Genomic DNA, 25,386 nt, shown 5'->3' on the forward strand with positions numbered 1-25,386 from the left:
ATTTTGAATTTTCATTTCAAGATGCAAGGGAGCACCTTTTTCTACACTAAGGGTTCTCATCTATGGCAGTTTTTCACTGACATGTCAGTAGCATCTTTGAGAGGTTAGAGGTTAAAAAAAAAGTTGATTTAAAGTCTATAGCTTCCCAACTTGTTGAAACCTTACTTGTTCATCCCATTTCTGCATGAATTTTTAAACCGTTTGTTTAAAAGTCAGCATATTTTTGTACTGCTGGGTTTTGGGTACAGGTTTTTGGGTTCTGCTCTTCAATGTTATCTTCATACCAATTCTGTGGGGCAGATTAGACAGGGACCTCTAGATATGGCTGTTCTGCCCTTCCCCTGCACTATATCAACACTATTCCTTGTTAGGGGTAAGAGGCGAGATTTGAACTCTAGTAAAGGCAGCAAAATAAAATAGAGTAAAACATTAGAATGGCATTGGGGTAAATAAACTGAGTTATAATTATGGGTGACTTTACAATTGTTGGTGCCTTATTTTCACTGCTACTGAACAGTATTTGGCTACAAACTGGGTTACAGGGTCTTATAAAATTAAATTCATTTAAAAGTTATCCATTCTTCCAGGATACTGATGAAGCACAGTTATATCTGAGTGTTGCGGATACTCCAATAGATATTACAGTCAACTGTTTCCCCAATTCTTCATGAACAAATACGTTTTCATATAAGGTTTTACAATATCTTATTGTAATAGTGATGAAAGCAAAAACTATGTTTATAATCATAGCCCTGAATTTATTCTGTTTTGATCTCTTTGCATACAGCACTATTTTTATTTATTTTGTTTTATTATACTGTGCTAGGTTGTTATGACTTGTGGTTATAACAATAACCTTATTTATACCTGAAGAAGTAGTCAGAGTTATTGTAGGGTAGACTTTGCCATCTGTGGATTTGGCCAATGTTCCTAAAAGCTTACCAAAGAAGAAAGGAAGAAGTGAAGCTGGGAGGTGGGAGGTGTGTCCTTGAGAGATGGTGTGATGAACCTACATTGAAAGTTGATTCCTCCAAGAGCTGTTTATTCTGTAGGGCCCTGGAGCATGAGTTCTGGGACTCTTCCAAAAAAAGAAGTGGAGAACACAAAACCCATGAATACAGTACTATTTTGAGGTGTATACAGTATATGGTGAAGATATAGAGTTGAAAGAGCAACTATTCTGTAGGAAACATTTCACCAGAGAAAGAAATGGAGAAAGAATCCTTCCCAACCTTTTCTCTAAAATTTGCAAGTTGCACAAGTTAAATTGAAATATATTTTAAAATCCCTTAAAACCACCCAAAGATGGAAAAATAAAAGGTAACAGGCAAAAGGGGACTCAAAAAGAAAGAAACCTTAAACATGGCTACAATGACACCCAGACAACCAAAGATAAAGAACATATTTCAGATAATTGATACTGCAAGTAAGTCTCCTTTTTTTCTCTTCTCCCCTTGTAACTTCTGTAAACAAGCCCTGCTCCTTACTGGATTGGGGGGAGGATGACTGCCTTTCAAAGGAAAATGAGGCTCCATTAGGGACAGAGGAGAACAAAGACAATATTAGCAGCAATTTTAAAGGAGACCTGGATTTGATTGCCAAGAATTGCCTTTTAACAGCACAAACAGTTAATTGCTTCACATAAGAAGAGATGCTGCACATAAGAGAATACCTCAAAAATTGACATGGAATTTCCATACGTCAAGAAGCCATCACTCAAGATATGCATTTTATTTAACTTGCCCCCCCTCCCCTTTTAAGTATGTTATAAAGAAAGTGGAGGGCAGCAACCACAGAAATCCTGAATGAAGGGGGTAGAGTCTGGGCATGGGATATAAAGTGGTATCGGCTGCATCCAGTACATGTCAATTATATACACATTACTTTATGGCTTGAATCATTGTTCTAAAATGTTCTGGGCCATCTATCCTGCCTTCCCAATACATTTTCAGCAACAGAGTGTATTATAGGTTCCCATTCCCTTGGGGGAGGGGCCTGGGTAATAACATTTTATGGTATGGTCTGCATGCATGAATATGTTGGTACTCTTTCTGTGTGTATGTGTATTTTAAATGTGTGTGTGTGTGTGTGTGTGTGTGTGTGTGTGTGTGTGTATCCAGGTAGAAAAGTGACTAACAGTTGCTTTCCTGAAATAGAAAGTTGGGAGACACACAACAGGAGAATTATTTAGTATCCTGGGAGGATATGCTATCCTACTGTATATCTGGATTGAATATTTTAGAAAATATTACAAAATTATTTCAATCCAGATAGGATTTATAAATTTTATATTATTTACTTCTCTATGAACTAGATGGACAAGTTCATAACATTATCTTCAATTTACTATAATTTGATTGAAATTTCCAAGTAATGAGTGTGAGAATTGATGTATGCTAAGTGTTTGACCTACCTATGCAGTTTTTCTTTGATAATAACTATGCAATTCAGTGATCTGAAAAAAAGTAACTTGAATTTGTGGAGGGAAAAAACCATCAATACTTTTTGCTTCCTTGTTTTAATTAAACTTCAAAGTGCTGAGTTTCCGCAGGTGGACCATTTAGATGTAAATTCATTTTGCAAGTCCATACCTTGACCCTGTTCTTTTAAAGGAAGAAAATCTGGATAGGGAAATTTCATCATGAATCCCCTTTAGCATTTCAATGTTGTGCAAGGGAGACAATGCAGAATAAACACAATACTCAGTAGGAACAATTCTCAGTTGGATTACTCATTAGATGAGTCTAAAGTTACCCTTTTCCTAGTTAGCAAAAGGAAATTCACAATTAGTTGCTGTATTTAATCATCTTTTAATGAATTCTCTCTCAATTTATAAATTTGTCTACAAATGATTAATTTTTATGTAGTGAAATAGATGGTCCCAACTCTAAACAAAATAAACTATGGTTCAGAAAATATGTAATTTTTTTCTCAACTAATGGAAAATATATTAGTTAAAAATAAATATATTAATGCAGACAAATTAAATAGGTCCTAAGTGCTTTGTACTGCTTCATCACTCCTGTTTTGGAAAATTTCAGCATTTTCATAAACACCTTCAGTCAATTAAATTTATTAGTCTTTGCAATCTAATTGGCTGTATTCCTGCTTGTTTCATTAACTGAGTATTATTGTTGTAGAGCTTCATTTAATAAAAGAGGCTGACAAACTGAGCTAAAAAAATAATAAAATATTATTTGCTGGTTTATGTAGGTTTTCTGTTTTAGTCTTAGTTGGGAAAAAAAGTTTTCATAGTTTAATTTTCAGGTGCTATTTAAAGAACTCCATTTATAAAAACATTTGTTAAATACTATATAAGATATCCCCATGAGTACAAAATATTTTATAATATAGGCTATTAAACAATTATGTTGCAGTAACAACACAATCAAACAGAACAAATTGAATTCAGTAGATTTTCTTCCTGAGTCTCCCAATAAGAACTTAGATCCTTGTAATCTATCTAAAATTATTTAGATCAGGGGTGTCAAACTCAGTTTCACTGAGGGCCACATCAGGGGTGTGGTTAATTGGGGGTGGGGGTCTGGGTGAGTGTGGACAACTGGGTGGGTGTGGCTACTTTGATACCACTCCCAAACTGCTGGCATGTTTCCTGTTTGCATTGGGTAGACCAGGCTGAATCCAGGCTGGCCCAATCTTTCCTCTTTGCATTGGGTAGACCAGGATGGCCCCATGGGCCGAGTCTGACCACATGGCAGGCCGGACTCGGCCCATGGGCCTTGAGTTTGACACCCCTGATTTAGATTGTTATGGGTGTTATCTCATCATTTTTACAAGCAAGATGTTTCACAACATTCTCATAATGTAAGGTAGCCAACAATGAATTGTCTAAGATAATGTGAGTATGACATTGCTTAATTACCATTCAAAGTTGTGATAAATCTACCTGGCGGGTACTTACAACCTGGATTCAAAGTTCCAATGGTTCCCCCCTGCCTCCTGCAATCTTATGACTGTGTTTGGGTGCTTGGCAGTCAGGTCACATTTTTGGCTTTTGCAGTGTCACATGACAACATTTTATGATGTTTTTGCAAAAAAAAACAACCCAACACCTTGGTATTTACTTTGTTCTTTAGCAAAGTTGCCTGCATAGAGAACCATTGGTTTGTTTAATAATGGTATTCACTTAATATGCTTAATGATTATGGTGCTTAATGACTATGGTGATCCACTTAACAATTACTGCAAAATATTGATTAACCCATTTTACAACTATCACAAGTTACAACTCTGATGGGCAGACTCCAGAGAGTATTCTATTAATGCTAGATACCAGGGAGGTGCTCAGAGGATTTTCTTTTCCATCCACCAAAATTGGGTTGCTAGCTTTGGATGATACTCACCCAGTTAAATGGGGCATTATTTGCTGCTTTGCTTCAGACAACAAAATAATCTTAAACCAGTCCTGACATAAACTATCAATGCTTTTGTGACTCATCTTATGTAGCTCAGCTGATACTGCTCTACCCACTTAGCTCCTCGTCTGATTAATTCTCTATTTAACAAGTGTTGCCAAGTAAGTAATACATTTAAGGCTTGTCTGTATGTTTCATTTGAATTGGCTTTTGGAGTATGGGAGAGGCTGTGAGAATGGATTCTTAAAGCATGTGACATTAGAGTAGCATTGCATTCTCAAACATTGGTTTGCTTTTGTTATAGAGACTAATCAGAAAGAGATAATTTTCCCCAATAAGTTTTTAGAAAATGTAAGGCTTATTGGGTGAAGATGATGCTTTTAGCCACACTAAGAGAACCACAAGTTTTAGACAGCAGGAATAGCTTGTTAATTTAAGGATTTTTTATTTGAATGTTTATTTTTATTTTTAAAAGCATCAATTCTCCTAGTTCATCTTCAGTGCAAAAACCACCACTCTTTGCTCTATATGTAAGAATTTAAACTCTTACCAATGAGAAAAACATACCCAAGCCATTAATTTTATTAAAAGTCATAAGCTTTCATGAGTAATACTGTAGATATAAGTCATAATAGTGTTTGTGCTATAATAAAATGTTAGTCTGGAAAGGTGCTTATAGGGTTTTTCTGATTTATGACAAGAGAAGAATATCCTAAGGATATTGTGGTGATTGCAATCCTATTTTTCATTTTTAAGATGGGGGAGTATGCTGGGGAGAATCTGGGACTTGATTGCCTTCAGGACCACGATGAGTGAAGTTTTAAGATTGAGAAGTGTTCCATCCTTCCATTTGGACACATCTTCTCCAGGATATTGTAAGGTCACTGTAGCCATGGAACTGTGGAACGAATACTGAGACTGCCTAACCTCCAGATGTAATGATATTCTCTGGGAAAGAGTATAAAAATGCTCTTTAGCCATAGATGAGGCATGTTCCTACATCAAAAGAGGCATTTGATGCTGTGAAAGCATCAGAAATCACAACATATAATGAAAGAGCATTTTGAACCCAAGTAAGGCAAGAACAAGCTATATGAAAGTAATAATGTGCTCAGGCGATCAGTGTACTTACATGACAGATACTCAGTATCTTTGTTAATGAAGCACAATCAGACATTCATTCTAGTAGCAGTGTATTGAATAAGAAACAACAAACAGTGTAAATTGAAAGTGGCAGAAACTTGCTACAGAACATTTCATCTTTTTGGAACATTACTCAAGCATCTCAGTAAAGGAAAAGAATATGAATGAGAATTTATTTCCAGATTAAAATTTCATCTGAGATTTTTAAAAATTAGGGTGTTCAATTTAGAATCAAATTGAATCATAAGGCTGGAAGGGATTTTGGAGGTCTTTTACTCCAACCCCCTGCCCAAGCAGGAGACCTTATACCATCCTGGACAAAATGGTAATCCAAACTTTTCTTTAAAACTTTCAGTGATGGAGCACCCAAACTTTGGGAGGCAAGCTATTTCATTGATTAATTCCCTCTGTCAGCAATTTCTCTTTAGTTCTAGATTGGATCATTCTTTTACAAGCTTCCACCCATTGTTTTTTGTCCTATCCTCAGATGCTTTGGAGAATAGTTGACTTCCTCTTCTCTGTGATAACCCCTCAAGTAGCAGAAGACAGTTATGCCTAACCCTTCTCTTTGTTAGTCTACCTTAGCCATTCATTGTAAAATTTAGCCTTCAAACTCCTTATCATCTTTGTTGTCTTCTCTGCACTCTGCACTCTTTGTAGGTATAATATACAGTATGTTTTTGCAGTGTAAGAGTTGCAGATTGCAGGATAGTTTTTTTCTGAAACCAAATTGTTTATTAGAGAGTAGGTTGTTAGTCTCTTCATGGAGGATAATGGATTGGTTAATAATTGATTCCATGACTTTACAGGTGACGCAGCATAAAGAGATTCATCATCTCTACCTCCTTTCTTCCATTATGAGTAGTGACGAGTCTTTTTGACTTTGTGTCTACTTACAATTGCTGTTGGGACTGGATTCCTGGTTGTAAATTATTATGCTCATAAGTGAAAGCACCCACATGTTCAGAACCAATTTACAACATTTTTGGCACTAGTTTGCAATATTATTGTTTATAAAATGCTTCTTGTGCTGAGAATCCCAGAGGTATTTGGGGGCATAATCTGGGTTTGTATCTACTCCATATTCTCAATATTTTTAAAATCCAAATTAAGCTTGACTTTGTGATACCACAAATATCCGCGCCACCATATCTCAATTTGTGTTCTTCTAACTCCAGAAGCCTCTATTTCTCAACAATACTCACTCTTTCATAAATATCATTCTGGCATGACATATTTTTATCTTCACTCCATGTCTTATTTTGAAATAACATACAGTTCATGTTTGCCATAGTGATACCCAGTTATTTTACCTATTTCTTAATGTTAAAACTTGTTTTATTCATCAATTCTTTTTTGGATTTTCTATTTTCACATTTTTTGTTTCTAATTTTTTATTTCTATGCAGTATTATATATACCGTATGCCAATAAATAAATAAAACAATTAATACCTTGATTATATGAGTAGAGAAAAATTTGTGAATACCTTTATAATAACTTAATTCTTTTTTATGACTTTTAGTCAACCAGATTCCATCTGTTTCTATATTATCTCCACCTAAAAGTTCTTCAGCAATATTTCTGAAACAGCTCATGATGTCACTAATACATTCTTATTATCCAGGATAATGCAGTATGTTAATTCCAAGCCTTCTACTTTCTAGTCATAAATGTTTAGTTAAAGACAGTAGGAAATAACATTTCAATTAGTAGATCATTTCACGCCATAGCAAATTTTAAGCCATTTAAAATAATCATAGATTACATATTACATTAAAAAAATCTGCACTGTCTCAATTTAAAACATTATTAGTATTAATGAGTAACATTACCCTCTGAAGAGGTAGATTCTTGTAATCTTTTTCTATTGCTGATAATAATCCAGTCATCTTAAGCAGAATATATTGATGTACTGGCCCAAGAGCAACCTTTGTTAAAGCAAAAAGAAATTTCTCCTGTTTCTTCCTCCCATTTTTAATGTATGGGTTTAAGTGGTGGGGATAGAACTAAGCATTGTACATGCCATTTAGCATACTGCTGCTTATAAATGATGGTGCCTGTCTTTATTTTACAGCTGCAGAAGGGATGATATGCAGCTATTTATGCTCAAAAAATGGATGTTGGGGGCCAGGGCCAGATCAGTGTTTATCCTGTAAACACTTCATCAGAGGAAAAACCTGTGTAAAGTCTTGTCACCTTTTTGAAGGGTAAGTCATTTTTGCCTTTAGGCTTTATGTGTGTGTTTATATAAATACGTTCATACTTTTGAAATTGCTAATTTTTATGCTTTGGTGATAGAAGAAGCCATCTGTCATATAGCAACTGGTAATCATAACTTGTGCTAGGCAGCAGTATCTTTTATGGGAGAATCATGAAAAATAATCTAGCTAAGATATTTCAATAGCCAAGTATTGCAAATCATATACAATTGTAACTGGACTAGAGCATTTACTGCAGGGGATGGGTAAGCTTGGCTACAAGGCAGAACAATTCATAATTCTTTTGAAAGTCACCAAGCTGGAACAAGGAAAAGGTTTGCCCGTACTTGTATTTTAAATGGAAGGTTGAAAAGCAGCTGTATAAAAGAAGTTGACTGGTACTTTAGATGGGAAATGTTGTGCAACAGATTGCAGAAGTTTGATATCTGTCAAAAGGAAGTCCCAAGGAACTAGTGAGGTTATCTGGTTCAGTTCCTGAATTCATATTCCCTTGTCTGGAGTGGAGTGGAAAGATGAAACACACTGCCTCAAATCATTTAAATGAAGCCGTACACAATTTTGGTAACAAGACTAGACTGGGGGCTAGACAGCAGGGAATAGTTATTTGTGAGAAATAATTTGGGTCTGAGATTTCAATGTCAACAATATACAATTCCATCACTGTCCAAGGAGACTGTCAGGATCGTGACTAATTGTCTGAAGATAAAAATGAATTGAAAAAGATCTAATGAAATGAAACTGAATTCTGACCTGACAAAATAATTTTTGATCAGTAGAGTTGATCTCATTTTTGGAATTCAACTTCAGTTGAGTTGGGTAGCACTTCTTTGAAAATACTATTTTGTAGATTTTTCTTATTCCCTGTCCTTGAATTTTTAGCTGTTGTTGGTAGCCAAGATGAGGCTAATTAACCAATGATGTCTTTTAGGAATGTTGATCTGGTGTATTTTATTCCAACTGGATCATTGCAATGCACTCTACACAGGACTGCCTTTGAAGAATATATGGAAGTTAAAATTGGGCCAGAATATCACAGCTCATTTGTCAATAATAATTAAATAATCATAGCTTTCAATTTCTTTCCAGTAGAATTCCAACTGCTCTTAATGGTGTCTGAGTTTAAGACTAGCTTATGAGAAAACTTCCTCATGTCATTTACTGAGGTCAACTCCAGGGCCCTCGAGTCTGAAAGCCTTTTTAATATTTGCATTTAGGTACAGAAATTCTCTTTTCTTCTATCCATGTCACTTCCTCAGTGATGTCTTATAGATATTGATAAGAATCTGCCTGAAACTGTTCTTTATCAGTGTCTGATTTTACAATTTCTTATTCTTCCTGATGTACATGCATCTGAATATGTTTTTAGGGATGTGACAATGCTGTACTTAACCACTAGTTTGGTGTAAGGGGTAGAAAAGAGTGTCTCTATCCAAAAGATATACAAAAGAGAACTAAATTAGTATCTGGGAATGAAAACCACTTTCCTTGGTTTTCTTTTCAAAGATCTGCAGTAAAAACCTTTCTGAAAAATTTTACTAATTTAATTGTAGCTGCATTCCTTTGAATTTAGAAGAACAGCTCTGTCAAAAAAAATCAAAACCAATTATTTCAGAATAGAATCCCAAACAGTCTTAGTTTATTACTTCATAATTGTCCTCCTTGGTTTTTCCTTTCTACTTCTGGCTCACCATAAGCCAGGCACTTTTATTTGCACTGTGGTGGCCATTTTCTTGCTGCTGGAGAGATAGGATAGGTGAATGAAAACCATGTATTCTTATCACAATTCTTAAAAACTCTAAAGTGGCATTCCTTTCTGTCTTTCCCCATCTGAAGGATATGGAGTGCTTACCTTTAACAACATGATAGTATCTGTATATTGCAAAAGCCTACAGAATAGAGATATTATCATATGATGCCAGTCAGCCAAAAGGAAGCTCTCAGTTGTATTTAACAGTAAGGAAAAATGCACATTTCTCCTTAACAGCTACAAAGTAAAGAGACTGCTGATAGGGACATTATAGGTGACAAACAATGTGAAATCAGAAAGACCTGCTCTATGGACAAAGCCTGTAGTGCTATGGTTCCTGGGAGAAGCAAGAAAGCAAAAGAGGGTAACCCCACTTCTTCTGTTCTGAGGGCAGAAGAGCCACAGATCGAGAGTAATCTGTATAACCTAAAGCTGATACAAACAGTAATTCTAGCAATTGGGAAGCAGGTCAGAGCCCTTTCACTATGACCTTGCTATTCTTGGATTATTTTCCCACATCTTCATCCTGGAAGAAACATACTGGAAAGAATATTCAAAAGTGAGGATTCTCACAGCAATGTGACAATAGCCTTAGGTTTGGAAAATGCCATGACTAAAGTGAGGCAGTAGCCATTAGATATAGACCACCAAAAAGACTTTGGTGTAATCCTTACGGTCTTTTTTAAAAAATCTAGCAGAGAGATCTTACAACCCCTTATTTAATGTCTGTAGATGACATGAAAGTTCATTCTCCTTGGTCAAGAGAAATTTAGCAATATACCTAGATCAAAATAAATTTTAATAGAAAATTGAAGTAATAGAGACATCTAGCTCTTGATTACTATGTTTCTCCTTTTATATGTATTTCCATTTGGCCCTAACAATACCCTTTCTAATCAGATGTAATAATAATAGTAAAATAAATAATTATTATTATCAATCCTCAATTAATATACTGAAGTTTGCTAAATTTTGTTCTACTGTCATCTCCATATGTGCTCAAATGTCAAACGTGTTAGTAATAATTTTAGTAATGTAATTTTTAATTCTTTGCCAATATTAGGATATTAATGAATGATACTTTTCAATCCCTGTTGTATTGAATTTTAATCTTAGATAAGTTGGTCTATGACTCTTTTTATAAACTAATCTATACTAGATGGTGTCCCCACAGTAACAAGTTACTTGTGTTGGGATGGAAAGGCACAGACGCACAGATACTTCCTGTTCTTTCCACAATGTTAGATTTTTCAGGCCAAGAAAATATCGGGCTATGATATTAGGCCCCTGTTTAGAATTGATTATAGTTCCCATCTCACCAGCAGACTCAGTGGGATAAGTAGAAGAACTTTAGCATCTCAATAGTATGATTCTTTTCATCTAATTGTCTTTAACAACTAGGTGGCTAATAGACCACTCTGGCTTTGAATGCTGAGTCAGTAGGTTATATGCACGTCTGGTGTTCTGTACAACCTCTGCAATTATTCCCAGGATGAAAGACCAGGAAATGAACATCCAAGGGCTGTTCCCAATAATAACACCCCTTTAACAGTGATAACCATTTTAGCTTCCAATTATAGGATTTATATAACTTCTGTTTCCCCATTATTTCTGTGCAAGCAGCATTTTTAGATGATTTCTTTCTTTCTTTCTTTCACAAAGGAGTAATTTGTTAGAGGTCTTTCAAATGTACTAAGGAAGTCATCAGAGATACAGGAAATCCTAGTGGTTGAAATTAGATCAGATATGTATAAAATAAGTCCCTTTATTTCAATAGATGTGTTTTTTCATCTCTAGCATGTTTATTTATTTAAAACACTGTTATAGCTTCCCATTTTATATCAAATTCTGGGCAGGTCCCAATCAAAAAGAGCACACTGCATGGTTTGTATAAATAATATGGAATATTTTAGTATCCTTGTCTTTACAAACAGTGAATAAAACCTAGCAGTGCAGCATTTGCATATTAATCCAGGTTGGGGATGGGGATGTAATTAGACAATTATCAAAGAGAAGGTGTAGTTGGGGGTGGGGGATAGGCACTTTTGCTTGCAGAATAACAATCATATCAGAAACTGAAGTTGCTCCCTGATTCTGTCACTTCTGGTATTTCTAAATTGCCTGTTATTTCCCCAGAGAATACAGAGAGTTTGCAAATGGTTCAGTTTGTGTGGAATGTGATCCGCAGTGTGAGAAGATGGATGGAAACAGAATAACTTGTAGTGGGGCTGTAAGTACAATCCATATACAATCCAACATATAAGCTGGTTATTATATGAAACAGATTTGGTTTTTTTTTCTTTCATCCTTTCTTTCTTTATAAATTTTACTTATTTTCTAGGTTTATATCCATGCCTTTCTTCCATGAACTCAAGACAATGTACAATGCACTCTTTCCTATTAATTTTCCTTACAATTACAAACTTCTGCATTAGATTAGGCTAAGAGTATAGGACTCTCCCAAAACCAACACCTAAACATATTGTGCTCAGGATGGATTTGAACCTGGGTGTCTCTGGTTCTAGTTCTAATCTTAGTGGAAACACTGTGCTGAAGCTTGGCATGTTCCCATGAAAGTTTTGCGTGGGCTGAAAAGAAATACAGATAAAATCTAATAAAGTATAATAGTGATCTGCCTTTGTGAAAAGTCCCAATGTAAGTCTTAAGGCAATGTGAGTATTGCATCCTGTGTCAAATATTACACTTACTTGATGCCTCTTAGTAGCTCTTGGGATCTCCAAATTGAAACAGAAATTTGACATTCTGTGTTTCTTCTTTCTTTGTAGGGACCAGATCATTGTACCAAATGCTTTCATTTTAAAGATGGCCCCAATTGTGTTGAAAAATGTCCTGATGGTGTACAAGGAACAAACAGCTTCATATTTAAGTATGCGGATGAGGATCGTGAATGTCATTCTTGTCACCCAAATTGTACCCAAGGGTAAGCTTACATTTACATATGTTAAAACATTATTGCTACATGTGATACTTTCAATCCATTTTATTGTACCACTTAATCTTGATGAATAAAGTGATTTGTCTAGAACATTACATTTTTATCCCCAAGCCTTTCAGTGGATGACCCGAGGCGTGGCACAAAGGCAACACAGTCAGATAATCAGTAGGAGTTCTTTTATTAGCTCCAACTTTGCCCCCAATGTCCTGATTACCTTCTGGCTGGAGAAAAACTCTCCCAGGAACAGCCTGTGGCTGCAGAGAATCAAGTCCAAAATGTTGTCAACAAAATCTGTAAATATAAGTCCAATCAGGACAAGATGAGGTAATTAGTCCGGCAGGGCAGGATATCGAATTCCAGACGTGAAGGAACGGCAGTAAATCAACCTGGTTGGGAGAATTCCAGGAACACAGATAACCAAAGTCAACACAAGATAAACTTATGTTTGTTCCCAGCAGACTTCGCACTCAGCCTGCTTCCCTTTTAAACTCTCATTCCTAGGTGTGGTTAATGAAGGGAATCAGGGACCTTACCTCCCCCGTAAGCCATGCAACCCATGTTGCTTTCTTCTCCATTCCTCCCTGCGTGCCCTAGGATGAAGAGGGGGTGGGCCTGGGTCTTCCTCTGAATTCCCTCTCCCTTGTTCTATCTCTTCCCTGCTCTGCCCAGCTGGACTTTGCCCTTCCCCGGTTTTCTCCACAGCGAACGGAGTCACACTCCCACTCCCTGACAGCTGCTCGTCTTCCTTCTCGGATTCAGACTCTGGCAGGGACATGACATTCGATATGTCTCTATGGATGGCAAAACTAAGATGATGATAAATCAATGTCAAAATCAATTTATTGTAATATTTTCTTGGAGCCTGAGTTACCACACCCTTTACAGTCTCTTTTCTTGCTTTTGCTGGAATGGGGGAAACGGGTAATAAAGATAATCTGCACTAAAAGAGCAAAAGTATGCTTCAGTATGTGTTTGCCTCAGCATATTAAGAATGCAGTCCTCCCCTTAACTGTCTCTCCTCTTTTTGTGTTCAGCTGGGAGATATGAAAGTGAGTAGATCTGCCTTCCCTAGAGTGATAGTGCTATTTTCCAAATGATTATGAAGAAGACTGTTAGATTACATTAACAATTGCATTCATGTACAGAAGTATAGTTAAATGTATAGAGAATAAGTATGGTGAGAATGTGCTGCCTGGATTTTTAACTGAACTTCAGGTGTCTTGCATTTGAAGGGGAAGGTCACAGTTAATCTTTTATCTCTGTACCTGCATAATGTATGTACAAATGATGACAACTTTTGAATATAGGATTTTAAACAGAAAAATGGACTGAATCTCTGTTTTTCCTTATGTTATTTTAAAATGCAATGCAATGCAAACCTGGCCTAATTCAGAGTGACCCCAAAGGATGGCACATGCACACCTTCTTTTCCATCCTATTTCCCTTTCTATTGCGAAACCTCAAGATTTGCAGGGTGGGTTAGCGTTAACAGGGAGAGAAAATTGCCCCCTCTTTTTGCAAAACCTTTTAATTAAATTTCACACATCAGCTATGATATATAAATAAGAAATTTATCAGTAAAATAGAAGCTTAAAGTTGGAAGGAATCATTAAAATCATTTCTAGTAATCCAATTATCTTTGTTGTCCTTCTCTGAATTGGTTTAAGAATAATTTCTATGAATTTTTTCTTACAGTGTGATGCCAGACCTGGATATGATATTAAAGATGTGGTCTGATAAAAGCATAATAGAGTGGAATGATTTCCCATGAATTGAAAATTATATTTCAGTTAATGCAGACTAAAATAAATCTGTCTTTTTTGCAACCACTTCATACTTCCGGCTCTTATTAAATGCAATCAAGTACTTTTAATTTAAAAATGGAAGATCTTTTTAACATTTAGTGCTACCAAGTATTCCTAAACCAATATTTGTGCATTTGATTTTTATTTCATAAGTGAAAAAAATTGTACTATCCCTAATAAATTTAATTCTATTACTGCAATTTTCCAATCTAGCATCCATGAGTTTTAATTACCTACTGATCTTATAAGCATTCCCTCTACCTTTTCATCCAAATAATTAATAAAAATATTGAACTTTAGATGATCCAGAACTGATTGTTGAGGCACCTCATTCAGTCACTCTTTCCAAATTGATGATTAATTATCAATGAACATTCCAAGAATATAAATTTCAGTCCATCTTTTAATCCACTTAGTTGTGATGTCATCCAATGCACAGTGAATGATAAGCATGTCCCAGATTACTTTGTCAGATATTTTGCTGAAATATCCTAAAGGGCCCCAGTCTCAATGCTGCCAGGGGCAAGTTAAAATCTCCAAGAAATATAAACTTGGAAACAGCAGGAATAGCAGCCCCACTTCACAAATTTATGCAGACCTCATTTAATTATTAAACGGTGTTCAAAATGCTTCTATACTGGTCTTGTTATTATCTATTCCAGAATCTTCCAAAGCCTGGATATCATACTGACTGGGTCTGAAGTTTGCTGAATCTTTGTTTATCATTTTTTGAAGATAGGAGCATTTGCTCCAGTCATCCAACAATTTGTCAGTTCTCCAGAATTATTTGGGAAAGTATACAAGAGTATGGTCATACCATCAACCAGTTTGTTTCAGTATTTTAGGATGCAATCCATCTGGACCTAAACTAATTGGAAATAAAGATAGGGTATCCAGCTATGGTTGAAAATCTCAAGATTTAATTCTCTCCTTTCACTGTGTTCTCTGCAGAAGTTTGTTAAACAAGGTTGAAATAAAATAATAAATGAATATAAAATATCTGCCTTTTTGTGATATCCAATGTATTAGCATTTTTGCCATTTTCATTGAGCAGCTGTTATACCTATCTTTATGTTTCCCTTTTCTTTTGAACATATCCCCCCATAAGCCCCTTCCTTGCCATTAGCATCCTGACACCAGTGCTGCAGCGTCAGATTATCTGTCTGTGGTCTTCCTTCACAGCCTGGCACTTTTTCCTGTTTGCTATATATGATTTTCAGATCTTCACTAAGCTTTTTATTTAGCCATACTGGTTTTGCTTCTCTTTTTTCCCCCTGTACATAAGAATTATTTTCAATTCTGCTTTTAATATGTTTTCAAAAGTTTGAACTTTGTTTAAGAATTTTCCTTAATCCTCTTCTTTTTAGCTTCTCCTATCATGATATCCTACTCATGTTGTTCTGTGTTTTTTAAGCCTCACATTTTATAAAGCTGAAGATATATGTTTGAATATCTTCAGTTTTACAATAGTTTCTCTTAATGAGAAGAACTCAGGTATTATGTCACCTTTGCCCAGTCTTCCTCCTACTTCCACATTCTCAGCTAATTCTAATTCCTAGAGTTAGTGAATTTGAATTAGTGTTGTTATAATATCTTTATAAAGGCAATGAAACATCTATACTTATATTGTTTTTCCCTTCTTCAACAAAGCACCATATTAATTGAATAAAGTGTCACCAAAATAAAATAGCATTATATCTGGCAACCAACATAATCTGCAAAGGTTTTGCTTTTAGGCATCTGTGATTACATTTCCGCTTCACTTCTTATGACACATGACTTGTGTTTACTACTCCTCTCCTAAATCTATTAAAATGGCTCTTGTTTGCTATGAATGCCCCTTGTGTGGAAGTATTCCCAATGCTTCTTATGATGAAAGTTGGCGCAGATACAGGATCTCATTTGTATTTATGTAAGATTCTTCTCCTTGTTTCTGATTACCATATTTTGGCATTAATGTTCACACAGCAGATGTCATGAAACACCATTTAAAACAAAGTACCCTTTTCCAGAAGACTTCAATGGAATACATTTCAAAGGATAATGCTGATGCTTGAAGAACCAAGCTCTTTTGTAAGAGTACTTTCTGAATGAATCATTGCTTAAAAACCTACTAGATTTGCTGAATTTGATCCAGGTATCAGCCAAATGTGTTGATTAGAAAATGCTGCTCAAATAATTCAATCAGTATTAGTCACACTTGGAAGTGTAAACCAGAATATTTGTAAAACAGTACTCAAAGTAACCTGCAAATTGTAACTATTGTGAATTCTTTTTCAAAGTATAGGCTAAGAAAGCTAGAGGGGATTGCAATTTATGGAAGCTTTTCTTCTCTGTAAATACTTGTGAACTTTGTACACTTTTTTCTTAGTTGGGAATCCTCCTTTCTTTAAACCTTACAGACTAAACAAAAATAAAAAGTGAATAAAGAACACCAATAACTTGATTTTTATTTTACCATACCTCCATAAACTTCTCAACCAGCAGAGCCGGTTTTGCCATGGTGCATATGACATATGATAACATATTTTTCAAATCCAACTTGATTCCTGGTGACTTCATAGAGCACTTGTGCTGTTATCTTGGCAACAGTACAGAGTATATAGAGAAGAGCATTTTCAAATCCAAAGATGAATTTTTTTCACTAGAGTAAGTGAAACTTGGCATGCCATCAACTGAAGTTGTATGACTTCACCATCGTGCCTCCCGTCCCTGTCCTATTGTCCCCATTTAATCATACCTATTTTCTGTATTCTTACTCAGGTTTATACTTATACCTATTATTTTGTAAGCAATTGACAAATTAAATAAATAAATAAATTACATAAAATAAATAAATAAAATTTAATATAGACCACTCGAGATTTTGCAATGAGACTGTTGGACAATCTCTAACAAAAATCAAGAGACAACCAACACATTAATTTTGTAAAATAATAATTCACAAGAGGCTTTCATTGTTTTGCTGCTAAAATTAAAGCAGTAAATAATTCAATAAAATGTTGATGTCAACAGCTGTTGCCCCTCAAAATGAGACCTTTTGCTGGTTTTGCAGTTCTAATTACAACGGAGCTTTTAGGGAAATTAAACAAAGAATTGAAAGATATCCAAGAATTTGTAATAGAGGTAACTTCTATTTGGCTCTTTAAAATCTGGGTTATACAGTTAAAAATTAGTATTACTATTGGGAAGAAAAAAAGGCATTTCACAGGGGCTTAATAATGGAAGATATTTTTTTTATAGCTGAATATAGTTAATGTTAAATATAAGTGCCTAAAATAATATTAGTTCTCTTCCTGAATCTATGAAACACCTGGAAATAAAGAAATGTAAGAATTGGAATTTTTTGCACTCTTCTGTCATTGCCGTAGGAGTGGAAAAATTCTTTACTAAGTGCATGTCTTTATAGTAATTGTTAAAAATACAAGCAGGGGCAATAGAAATATTGGCTTAAGCCCATTGGTGAGTTTAAATTCGGTTTGGGTGGATAGAGCAGAAAATTGTTCCAGGCAAATATCTTATTCATCAGTATCTTGTCCCTTGTGGCTTCCTCCTGAAATTTCTGGAGGCTGTGGTGAATGCATCTGGGCAATAATACATATATATGAAACCATACCTCTGATGTTTCTTCTACAGACATTTTATTTGGATATCCCCTTCTAATAAAATTATGCATACATTTTGGAGGGTTGCCAAGTTACCAAACTATGAAAAAATTGAATTTTGTCAATTGTCTTTTCTAAGCACCTACTGTAAAATATATATTCTAAAACAGGCATTTTGGCTTTTGATAAATCAAATCTGATTCATAATAACTTTCTGATTTTTATATTATTAAACATGAAACAAACGTATTACCTTATTCAGAACAGGCTACAGGTATCATGAAAAAAACACTTCCTTGTATTAATGCTAGTAGCTAAGCAAAATAAAAGTGTGACTACTCTTCTTTTTAAAGCTATTCTTATAAAATACACCTCCTTTAAAATGTGTCAGTGTCCCGTTCAGTGATGATTTAAGTAGTCATAATCCATATTTGAGATGTTGGTGGTTTTTTGGTCTTATTTCTCTCCCTGCCATCAGGGTTTTAATGATTTGTGCCCTGAATAAATTAATTTACCTTCATTTTATTTTCTTATTCATAATTTTTCTTCTTCATGGCTTTTTAAGAATCAGTGGAAGCAGTGACTGAGATAGGATATCTGGCTTGATTCAGAATAGGAATAATGGTAAAAAAAAAATCCAAATACTTCTCTATATAATTTTTAATTCCCTGTGGTAGCTTGGCAACTGGAATGTAATTGGTATTAAAAAATGTCCTGTTCATTAAGTGCAGCATGCCATTGCCACATCATTCCGTAAAGAGCTCTCCAAGAAAATATTTGATGTATAAACAGACTGGTAGGCTTGGCACCAGAAGCCCAAATACTCAAACTTTAGGCCTTTAGGATTCCCTAAAAAGTAGACCAAAAACCCTTTCTTTCTTCAGAGCATTTTATATTTCAAGAGAGAGGAAGGAATTCCTTATGATGAATTTTGTGCTCAATGTGATGCTGAAGAGGAATTCATATTTCATCTGATATATCACTAGGCTTTCTCATTCTCATGGATATTGCATCTGTCCAGGATGCATATGAAAAAAAGAATTTTGTGCCAAAAAAATAAAAAAATAAGATTTTTTTTTTGAAGTTCTCAACAGAATGAGGACTCCATCCAATGCTTGATTGATGAGTCCAGATCAACTATGAATCCAGGCACGGGGTGCACCTGTCATTCAAGAAGTCTTGATGGCTTTCAGAAGCTGTGCTGTTCATGTAACTGGATGTGAAATCCTTTGGCTGACAGTTAGGCTCTATAGATAATGCACTTTCTTTGTGCTTCATCTTGGTTTGGCATACCCGGAGGAGAAAAATACTCATGTGGGAATGCTGTTATTTTAGTTCAGCATTCAACACAATCATTCATCAGCATTTGGTAAACAAACTGGGCCTATAGGTTTTAATATTTCTTTATGTAACTGGATACTTGATTTCCTTATTGATAGGCCCCAGTTTGTGAGAATTGCAAGAAAAGTTTTCAATTCCATCTCGAGTATATGTTTCTCACAGGCTGTGTCTTGAGTCCTTTATTGTTCACCTTGATGACCCATGACTGCTGTGCCAAGTCTGCGACAAATCATATTGTGAAGTATTTGGACAACACGACAATGATGGAGCTTATCCAGGATGACAATGAAGATTCTTATAGGGAGGAGGTGAAGTCTTTGATGGACTGGTGCAATAAAAATAACTTGGTTTTGAATGTTAACAAAACAAAGGAGATCATTGTTGATTTTAGAAAGAAAAAAGCAGAGTCTTTATATCAAGGCTGCAGCTGTAGTGGTGATCAATAACATTAAGTATCTGGGGGTGCAGATAACTAATCATCTGAACTGGTCTCTCCACACATCATCCTTAGTGAAGTGTGCAAACCAGCATCTGCATACCTTGCATCAGAAAAGGAAAGCACATCTTTTTCCTTTTGTACTGGCCACTTTTTACGAGGCACAATTGAGAGTTTGGTTTAGTGGAAGCAGCGCCTCTGATAGAAGGTCCATACAGAGAGCAGTAAGGACAGCTGAGAAAATTATAGGAAGTGCTATGTGCTTAGAGCTCAAAGCATTGTTAGAGACCCCACACGCTCACTTCACAGTCTGTTTATGTTACTCCCCTCTGAGACAAGGTTTCGAAGTATCTGTAGCAGAACTACTACTAAATTCTGTAACAGCTTTGCTCCTTATGCCATCCATCTTGTAAATTCACAGGATTCTTTTTTTTTTTTTGCCATATATGTATACATTCAAACTAGACTGTGATATTTCTCTGTCGTGTGTATGTGGATATATGTATAATGTTTATCTTTTGAGACCTGAATGCAATTTCATTTTAATGTATACTAATTAGTGTACATTTAAAGTGACAATAAAGATTCTATTCCATCCCATCCCATCTTATTCGACAGTCATTATTCTTATACTGGTCTCTCTGCTATAAAGAAGCATCCTTCCTGATTTGCTTAACTTTGTTACTGCGTTAACAGCTAGGTCCCTAAGGTTACTAGATCTTGGAGATTTTAACTTACCTCATGGCAGCATATAGTCTGAGGTAGTTCAGGAGTTCATGGCTGCTGTGACAACCATGGATCCAAATAATCAAGAGCCTGTCTTGCATTGGGTGGGGCATACTAAATCTGGCTTCAGAGTAGTTGCAAAGTTATTTGGTAGTGTATCTTCAGTTATGAAAGAAAGATCAATCTTTCATTGCTTTTTTGGCTTGCTGATGTTACTTCAGCCTGCAGACAGGGTGTGACTCATTCTGTCCCGGGCAAGTAATGGATCTGTCTGTACCATGCAATTAACAGCTTCAAAGAGAACGTGGGGTTTTCTGAGAGGTTCTGATGGGCATTTAAGGCAAGACCTTAGTTGTAGCCTAGAATGAGATTGTTTCTATTCAGCCTCTCACTGTAATTGATTGTTGATCCCATGGTGCTCTTTGATTTTTTCAATAGCTCTGGGAGATGAAAAGCCAATGAAAATCCCTGGAGCACATTGGAGAAAGATGAAGAGTAAACATAACCAAACAAGGTTTAGAATAAGAGTCCATTTTAGATATTATACCATGGCATCTGAAGGACGCCTATAGGAATATTCTAGCTATCTGATCGATAAAGTCATTGAGATTTGCTCATAGTTCCACTGTGACTGGGCAAGTCCTGTTAAGATACTTGGGTATAGTCTTGCAAGGTTAGCTGGGATATTTTAACCCACTACCTTTTTTGTTAGACCCATGATCCTCCTGGCAAGGGTGGGGGGGTGCCCTTTCTCTGTGTGTAGTTCTAGTTGATGGGGAAGAAGAGAAATTGGGTCTGAAGCCTCTAACCTGTGAGATGCTTCAAAGCTTGATGCTTTTACTCCGTATAATATCTACATGAGGCCATTGGCTAAAGTCATTTGATGGTGTGAGATGATACACTCTTTTATTGACCCTGGGCTGTCCAAGTGATGCTGTTGGATGCCAGAATGTAGAAAGGACTTGGCCATTTTACAGCCTGTGGGCCACATTTGTATATCCCTGTCTGAACTGTGGCCGGGAGGTGGGGTAGTGGCAGACTGCGGTCCTCCACAACAGTCCCAGGATTTCATGTGGCCTCTAACCTGTGAGATGCTTCAAAGCTTGATGCTTTTACTCCGTATAATATCTACATGAGGCCATTGGCTAAAGTCATTTGATGGTGTGAGATGATACACTCTTTTATTGACCCTGGGCTGTCCAAGTGATGCTGTTGGATGCCAGAATGTAGAAAGGACTTGGCCATTTTACAGCCTGTGGGCCACATTTGTATATCCCTGTCTGAACTGTGGCCGGGAGGTGGGGTAGTGGCAGACTGCGGTCCTCCACAACAGTCCCAGGATTTCATGTGGCCTCTTCAGGAAAATTAATTGCCTGCCCCTGGTCTAGAGGTTATAAGGATCAAGATGGATAGGAACAGATTCGAGTTCAACCCTAGTATTTGAGCCATTGTGAATATTTAATTTTGAACAGGTTTGCATTTTCCCATTTAGGAGTGGGGTGTAATCTGAAGATTTTTCTAGTTCCTCCACAGAAGTGAGGTGATAGGTCTTGCCAAGACATCTATTGCACAGATCCATCTTGTATGTTAGCCATGCCTGCTCCTGGACTGGAGTGGCCACCTATCAAAACAAGAATTTGTACCTTAGTCACTTCACGTGTGGACTATTGCAATGTGTTGTAAATGGGATTGCCCTTGAAGATCCCTTGGAAGCTACAGCTGGTCCAGAATGCATCAATGCAGATAGTAATGGATGCGCCAGACTATGCCGGTGTAACACTATTGCTCATGAACTGCATTGGTTACCAGTTAGATTTCAGATACAATTCAAATTGCTGGGTTACCACAAATAAAGCCCTTTATCCATAGAACTTGGCTGCCTGAGATACTATGTATCTCTGATCACCTTTTCCTGTCCTATACAATCCAACAAGAATTGTTTTGCATTATGCTCATTAAATCATATTGCCTGATTGGCCAAGGAAGCAGGCTTTTTCTTGTTGCAGTATCTGCCCTCTGAAACAATATCCCCATAGAACCATATTGGACTATCTTCAAAAAGCACTTCATCACCTGGCTTTCCCCCAGGGCTTTGGTTAGTGTGTGTGATGAGCCTTTGATATAATTTTGCATATTAACCTGATGATTTCATTCTTGGCACAAAGAAACTTATCTTTCTTATATTGTTTCTTACTATTTTAAATGTTGCATGCTGTACAGAGCACTTAATGGAGTTTGGTTGCATTATAAATATGATCAATCAGTTGATCTGTCAATAAACACAAACACTGGATGAATATAATTATCCAGCCTTGATAGAAGCAGCATAATTGAATGGTAGTTATGCCCCTTGAAATATAGAAAAGTCAATTGTTATCTTTTAAGCCATAACCACATTATATTCACTAATGATTGAATTTATTGGGCCATTGTATTAAGGTACTATGTAGATCCTTGCCTTGTCAGGTGAAACTTGGTTCTGATCATTTTTACACAAACTCACAATTATCTGTACTGAGGTAAGTAACCGAAGATTTACAGTGATTTAGCCTTGCAATTTTACAAACAGAGCATAACAGGAGGCATTTTGAAATGAAAAACATTTGAAGCAATGGCTTCATGACGATTGAGGGAATATTGTAATCAATTATTTGGAGTGAGGAAAATGAAAGGGGGAAGATGATAATGATGATTCTGCCTATAAAATGCCTAATGCATGTTTTCTCTTTCTCTCTTTTCCCTTCCCCCACCTTCACCTGGATTTGCTGCAGGTGCATAGGCCCACGCCTTGAGGACTGCATTGGTTTCATGGATAGGTACTTGCTGAGCACTTGCTCCTCTTGCCACACCTCCCATGTTCCATGTGTGCGCAAAGGTGCTTGTGTGTGCATGGCCCCTGTGAATGGTGAATGATCTTTTCTGTTCTGTAATTGCCTGCAGGTGTAGAGGCCCCACTAGGCATGACTGCATTTACTATCCATGGACACGCCAGTCCATATTACTCCAGCACGCTAGGTAACATCAGCCATCCCAACTTTTTGTTCTTTTTGTTCTTTCTTTGTAAGGAGTAGGATAATCACATTACCCAGTTTACTGAGTGGGATCCTAAATTTGTATTCATCCATTCAAGTCCTTTTGAGCTACTTTCTATACTATTGACTGAATTACTGAATTAAATAAATTTAAGCATGCACCCTTAAACGTAAGATTGCAGGTCACACATGCTTTCATGATTCTTTTGGGAATTTGAATGCTAAAAGTATACTTTTAGTGGAGGCTTAAATGGAGATTGTGTAAGGCAGGCTGGGGTCCTTAAGACATTCCATAGCCTGTATTCAAACTACACTACTGGTATGGGAGGAGGGTGGGACAAAACTTGTTGCAACACTAAACCAGGAGACAGTGAGTTCTGGTTTTAGCTTAGGCACAAAGCCAACTAAGTGATCTTGGGCCAGTCACTCTTTTTCAGCCCTAGGATGCAGGCAAAACCAAACCACTTCTGAAATCTTGCCAAGACAACTACAAGGACTTGTCCAGGAAGTTTTCAAGAGTTGAGTTTGAAAAATAGAATGGATCCTTTCTGGTTATATGTCCCAAACTAATCAAACTGGTTAATGTGATTTTCTGCCTCAAATATTCTGACTAACCTTTCATCCACTGACCCTTCTTTTTCTTTAGATCAACATCATCTTGTAAAATGTAGTTCTTTTTGTTACTTGTATTTAGATATAATAGTTGTTTCTGAAAATTTTGAAGGAATTGTCTTACTTATCTGATAGTTCTTGAGAGGTATTTATTTATTTATTCACCTATCTTAACAAGTGATTCTGGGTGGTGTATATGATAAAACACACACACACACACACACACACACACCTGTTGCCATGGATGTTAATTCAGGCAAGAAATGGAGTCCTTAACAATACTCAGGGTCTCAGATCTGGGCACATCATCAAGTCGTCAAAATCTTACAAAAAGCAATCAGGGTTGAAGCTATCCTGATTTCTGGAGGAAAAATGTTTCAGAGGGCAGGTATATGACAGAGAAGCAGAGGTAGGATTCAGCAGGCTCTGACCAGTTCTGGAGAATTGGTAGCTATTATATTCTTTCTAAGAATGAGCTGAGGCAGGCACTGAAGAATGAAACAATGTTTATTGTAACAAAGAAACAGGTTACCCTAGTCTGCCCATATGTTGCTGAATCAGCCAGCTGACAGGTAACAGCTGATGCTGTCTGACAGCTCCCTTTTATAGTTCACTGTCAGGCTGCTCAGCCAATCAGAACAAGCAAAACTCCCGCTCAACATGCGGACCAAAAAATAGAACTTCTGTAGAACACAATAGTAGCAGAAATTTTGAGTAGTTCAGAGAGCCGGCAAATACCACCTCTGACTGGAGATTTTACAGTATCCTTCCCATGCCATGCCCACCAAGCCACGCGCACAGAATTGGTAGTAAAAAAAAATTGAATCCCACCACTGCAGAGAAGGCATTTACCTGGTCTCCACCAGCTGACATGTCTTGGCTGACAGGAACTCTAAGATGCCTAATCTGCTGAACCAAATTAGTATTGTCTCATATTACAGTGTATAATTTTTATTAAAAATACAAATGTATTTCTATGACACATTTTGATCCTGAGGCTAGATTGTATATTAACAAAATAAGTTCAGATCAGCAGAAAATTATATATAGATGGGCATTGTTAAAATACATTTATTTTAGCCCAATAACTAACTGTTCCTATCCCTACCCAGGAACTTGGTTAATATAGTATATTGCCAAAGGCTAGGTAAAATATTATTTGGAAGAGAAACCAACACATTTCAGTTCTAGGATATTGTTCTTCTCAATGGAACAAATACATTGCAGATATGGGCAAAGGAATATGTCCTCCTGAAGTCATGATGGCTTCCTTCTGAGCATAGAATCAAGCTAGGAGCTTACTAAAGTGAGCAAAAAGTTGATGTTTATTAATGGGAATTAGATCAGTATACTTATGTGATAAGATTCCCCACTGCTGTCCAATAT

At 36.4% G+C, this 25,386-nt stretch overlaps 1 protein-coding gene across 4 annotated transcripts in view; it reads left to right on the forward strand.

The window, feature by feature from the left end:
• Positions 1-25,386, forward strand: part of ERBB4 (erb-b2 receptor tyrosine kinase 4) — a 918,585-nt gene that overhangs the window by 676,153 nt on the left and 217,046 nt on the right. For 2 of the 4 annotated variants that reach the window (XM_087919620.1, XM_087919622.1), the window contains exons 13-16: positions 7,596-7,728; positions 11,624-11,717; positions 12,274-12,428; positions 23,128-23,172. In XM_087919620.1, coding sequence (XP_087775746.1) covers positions 7,596-7,728; positions 11,624-11,717; positions 12,274-12,428; positions 23,128-23,172 — 427 coding nt within the window. Of the gene's footprint in view, positions 1-7,595; positions 7,729-11,623; positions 11,718-12,273; positions 12,429-23,127; positions 23,173-23,296; positions 23,372-25,386 lie in introns of all 4 variants that reach the window. The other 2 variants (XM_087919619.1, XM_087919621.1) reach the window with 1 other exon arrangement.

The sequence above is a fragment of the Pseudonaja textilis genome, chromosome 1 (genome assembly GCF_049901715.1).
Source record: "Pseudonaja textilis isolate UNSWEBS1 chromosome 1, rPseTex1.2, whole genome shotgun sequence".
Taxonomy (NCBI): Eukaryota; Metazoa; Chordata; class Lepidosauria; order Squamata; family Elapidae; genus Pseudonaja; species Pseudonaja textilis.